Source organism: Schistocerca americana, chromosome 3 (assembly GCF_021461395.2).
Source record: "Schistocerca americana isolate TAMUIC-IGC-003095 chromosome 3, iqSchAmer2.1, whole genome shotgun sequence".
NCBI lineage: Eukaryota > Metazoa > Arthropoda > Insecta > Orthoptera > Acrididae > Schistocerca > Schistocerca americana.
This window is the reverse complement of record NC_060121.1, coordinates 627,254,990-627,260,065: the sequence shown is the minus strand read 5'-3', so window position 1 is coordinate 627,260,065 and position 5,076 is coordinate 627,254,990. Positions and strand designations below refer to the sequence as shown.

The following is a 5,076-nucleotide window of genomic DNA, read 5'->3' as shown; positions in this document are numbered from 1 at the left end:
GTGCAGTTCTTTTTCTCTTGGTGCAGGGTTGAGCACTACCTAATAATGATCATAGTTTACCCCCAGTGTTAGATCTGACATAACTTTTTAAAGGACAGTGTTCAAAATGTTCATATTACTTTCCAAATGCATTAGCACTACTTCATTACAATTACTAAAGTCTCCATCAGAAGTACAAATATTTAATACTACAATAAAGCCCCTTGGATGATAAATGTCAATGTTATGGATTTATAGGTGACGAGATATGGGGAAATCTGTCAGCGGACTAGGTTAGTAAGGGATATTGTTGGTTGCAGTACTCTGATTGTTGTGGTCCCTGGTGAAGTTAAGTAACAAGTAAAAATCACCATACACCCAACAACAGATTACAATCTTTTCAGTAAATAGACACAGAGATCAGTTTATCTACTACAATCTTTGGAACAGAGAAAATGGCTTGCAGTACTGAAATAGATTGTTTTATTTTTACTGTACACGATACATATTATAAAAAAGTTGTTCGTTCATACTGAGTCAAAGAATCAGTTCTTTAGTTTTATAATCCTACATTCCAATATCATTTTGGTGCCAAAAACTCATTTATAATTGGCGCTACCCTTTCGGGATTATTCAGATGAACATGATGGGTTCCTTCTACAGTTTTATAAACAAATTCTTTTGACGATTTCTTCAACATGTTTAGAGTTTCCTCAATGATATTTTCTGGTTCTAGTTTTAATCCAGGCATGGCTTTGATAAAAAGGACACGACACTTAATTGATGCAGTCATCTCCATTAACTGATGATGTGTCCATCCTAGAAATCTACCTATCTTAAGTCTTTTATCTCTTCTGAAATAGTATTTTCCTTCAGAAGCGGGAATTATTCCTCGCTTCAGTAACACTTCACATGATTCTTTTGTCACAGATTTTGTAATCATTCCTTCATGCAGCCTTTCAATCATTTCTTCATATGTGTAGGAAGGAGTCTCCGCATCATTAAGAGAAACTGTATCTAAGAATTTGTCCAAATTCTTGGCAAATTTTTTAGGTTCAGTGCTCATGTCAAGTGACCATGGCTTCAAAGCATCTAAGGCTATATGAGAGTCGACCTTGTCAGGAAATGCAGATGCAAAGATGAATCCTTCAGCTGCTCCAAAAGAATGTCCAAGCAGTGATACAGTTTCCCACCCAAAGTATTTCATTATTCTTCGTAAAAATAAAACTGATTCATTTCCATAATACGGAATGCCAGGAGGCAGATGAGAAGATAATCCATGGCCAGGAGTATCGATTGCAAGCACACTTATTGTTGGGTCCAGTAAAGGAATTAGAGTATCCCACGATCCAGCATTATCTTGCCACCCATGCAGAGCAAGGAGCGGTGTTTGGTTTTTTGGTCCCCACCAACGACCTGCCAACAAATAATACACTTTTTTCTTTCATTGAAGAAAGACGAGAAGCATTAAAGAAGCTGCTTTTACATATTCTGCACACTCGTATTTTAGTCAACTTATCACAAAATTCTCTCTAAAAGATATGTAGAAAATAAGGCTTGAATCCAGTCCCAGTTAAATGAGAATTCATAATGCCCCACCCGTGAATCAATTCTAGTCTATAATCAGTTACTGTATAGACAGCTTTGATCCCTTTTACAGTCATTCATCCATTCGTGAATCTCATTATGAAGGACAGCCTTCTGAAATGCGAAACAAGTTACATTATACATTAACAGGCAGGAAAGTCATTGCAGAGTACCAGTGCAAAGTATAGTAATTTTCAGTACAACATATACAGATAACTGTGGTGCATAAAATTGGATGATTGACATCTACAGAACAGCTGTTAACAATGCTAGTTGACCACAAACAAACATGTTGGTAGGAATTTTTTACAGTGCAGTTTCTGGGAGACACTTTTAATGTAAATGTAAAAGAGGAAGAAGGCAAGCAGATGTATTCAAAATTTTCAACAATATTAAAGGCAGCAGAGAATAGTAATAAAGTGGTCACAGCTAACATTTGCAGATAAGAAATGGACAATAGCTGAAGGAAAAAGATGCCATCAGGAAGTGTTTTAGCAAACAATAGCTTGAGTAGGTTGGAGGTCCAGTACAGAAAATATGACACAGAGGAGTAAAGAGTGTTAGGTTATAGTCTTGTAATGTGTCTGAGTGAATATCAGTAATGCAAGGAGAGATACATGGAAGTTGAAGCAATTCTTATCTGTGTAATAATTTTATCATCACAGTGCTTTACTCTTGAAGAGAGCACTGATCCTCAAATACATAGTCAGTATTTCTGTGTTGCTTTGCTTATGAGGAAAAAGTGAAAAATGTAAACCTGGCATTGAGACTTTTTGTTCCAGTTAAAAAAATTTCACATATTTTTCATGTTCCTCCTTTTAGGACAACCACTTTGTTAAAAACAAGTTTCTTGTGATTAGAGCCCACCACTGAAGTATAAATATGAGTCAGTATCTTTACTGAACACTCAAAGTTTGCAGTCATAAATATATTTTGTGATGTGAGGATAGGTTGAAATCGTAAGGTAGCAACTTGATGAATAGAGTGGATGTTCAAATAATTTTTACTTCTTATCCCTCAAATTTGTCGTTATTGCCAAAGCACTTTCATGAGCAGGTGTATTACTCTCACGAAATATGACTTTTCTTGTGCGGTCCAGATATGTTTCATCTAATTCTCATGAAAAATATGACCCTACTTGAAGCTGGTTGCTAGTCTTTTTAACTGTTAAAATGAAAGAGTAGTGTCATTACAAACATTCAGTAACTTTGGTATTTTTGTGCATGTTACACATCAAAAACTAAAATTTTACGTTGATAAGGTATTCCAGTTTTACTGCACAGGGAAACTGGAAAATGTTATCAATTTCTGAATTTACACAAGAGACGTTTACTAAAATCAGCAGCCATCAATTTCAGCAAAACATGTCTAACATATAATGTAGTTCCCACTTGTATCAAGAGACTTTTCAATAGAATTGGCGATAGCTCACCATGTTATATTCACTAGCTTATGAAAACTGTTATTAATAAGGAAATGAGATGTTTATATTAAAAAAAAAAAAGATGACTTAAATAAAAAAGCTAATTGCACCTGATAATAGTCATTTCTTAGCCCAAAACTGGCCGAGAGTATGAAAATAAAAGCCTTACAACGGAAGTGGTGATCTCCATGTCTATTGCAATGCTCAGTTGTGGATGTTCCCTTGAAAACCCAAAAGACTTTTATTTGTGGGAGCATTTGAAAGCTCATGTTTAGAATCGTGGTACAAGATGTAGAGTATCTACATTGTGAAGGGCTGTGATACAATAAGCAATTTTCCAAGGAATGAATTGGCATATCAAGGTTTCAAGGCAATGCTGGTTGATACATGTATCATCGTTAACAGAGGGCATTTGGAAAATTTCATTTAGGAAAGTGTTTCATACTGTGCTGATAACATTCTTTTCCTGTATGTTTCCCATGATTAACATGTTGAAGAGTTGTAGAAATTGAGCTCTAACATGGAAATAAACTGTTTCCGGACCCATCTCATCATCATCATCATCATCATCATCATCATCATCATTTAAGACTGATTATGCCTTTCAGCATTCAGTCTGGAGCATAGCCCCCCTTATAAAATTCCTCCATGATCCCCTATTCAGTGCTAACATTGGTGCCTCTTCTGATGTTAAGCCTATTACTTCAAAATCATTCTTAACTGAATCCAGGTACCTTCTCCTTGGTCTGCCCCGACTCCTCCTACCCTCTACTGGTGAACCCATGAGTCTCTTGGGTAACCTTGCTTCTCCCATGCGTGTAACATGACCCCACCATCTGAGCCTGTTCGCCCTGACTGCTACATCTGTAGAGTTCATTCCCAGTTTTTCTTTGATTTCCTCATTGTGGACACCCTCCTGCCATTGTTCCCATCTACTAGTACCTGCAATCATCCTAGCTACTTTCATATCCATAACCTCAACCTTGTTGATAAGGTAACCTGAATCCACCCAGCTTTCACTCCCATACAACAAAGTTGGTCGAAAGATTGAAAGGTGCACAGATAACTTAGACTTGGTACTGACTTCCTTCTTGCAGAAGAGAGTAGATCATAGCTGAGCGCTCACTGCATTAGCTTTGCTACACCTCACTTCCAGTTCTTTCACTATGTTGCCATCCTGTGAGAATATGGATCCTAAGTACTTGAAACCGTCCACCTGTTCTAACTTTGTTCCTCCTATTTGGCACTCAATCCGTTTATATTTCTTTCCCACTGACATTACTTTCGTTTTGGAGATGCTAATCTTCATACCATAATCCTTACTTTTCTGATCTAGCTCTGAAATATTACTTTGCAAACTCTCAATCGAATCTGCCATCACAACTAAGTCATCCGCATATGCAAGACTGCTTATTTTGTGTTCACATATCTTAATCTCACCCAGCCAGTCTATTGTTTTCAACGTATGATCCATAAATAATATGAAAAACAGTGGAGACAGGTTGCAGCCTTGTCTTACCCCTGAAACTACTCTGAACCATGAACTCAACTTACCGTCAACTCTAACTGCTGCCTGCCTATCCACGTAAAGACCTTTAATTGCTTGCAAAAGTTTGCCTCCTATTCCATAATCTCGTATAACAGACAATAACTTCCACCTAGGAACCCGATCATATGCCTTTTCTAGATCTATAAAGCATAGATACAATTCCCTGTTCCACTCATAACACTTCTCCATTATTTGCCATAAGCTAAAGATCTGGTCCTGACAACCTCTAAGAGGCCTAACTAAACCCACACTGATTTTCATCCAATTGGTCCTCAACTAATACTCGCACTTTCCTTTCAACAATACCTGAGAAGATTTTACCCACAATGCTGATTAAAAGAGATACCTCTGTAGTTGTTACAATCTTTTCTGTTTCCATGTTTAAAGATTGGTGTGATTACTGCTTTTGTCCAGTCTGATGGAACCTGTCCTGACTCCCAGGCCATTTCAATTATCCTGTGTAGCCATTTAAGACCTGACGTTCCACTGTATTTGATGAGTTCCGACTTAATTTCATCCACCCCAGCTGCTTTATTGC

At 37.2% G+C, this 5,076-nt stretch overlaps 1 protein-coding gene across 1 annotated transcript; it reads right to left on the bottom strand.

Annotated features, from left to right (window-relative positions):
* Positions 1 to 559: 559 nt before the first annotated feature.
* On the bottom strand, positions 560 to 1,186 carry LOC124606263 (probable serine hydrolase). Its single transcript, XM_047138241.1, has one exon. The coding sequence runs from the start codon at positions 1,184 to 1,186 to the stop codon at positions 560 to 562; it is 627 nt and encodes a 208-aa protein (XP_046994197.1).
* Positions 1,187 to 5,076: the final 3,890 nt, after the last annotated feature.

Excerpts from the sequence above, each read along its gene's own strand:
- LOC124606263 (XM_047138241.1), bottom strand. The coding sequence starts at position 1,186 with ATGAAATACTTTGGGTGGGAAACTGTATCACTGCTTGGACATTCTTTT.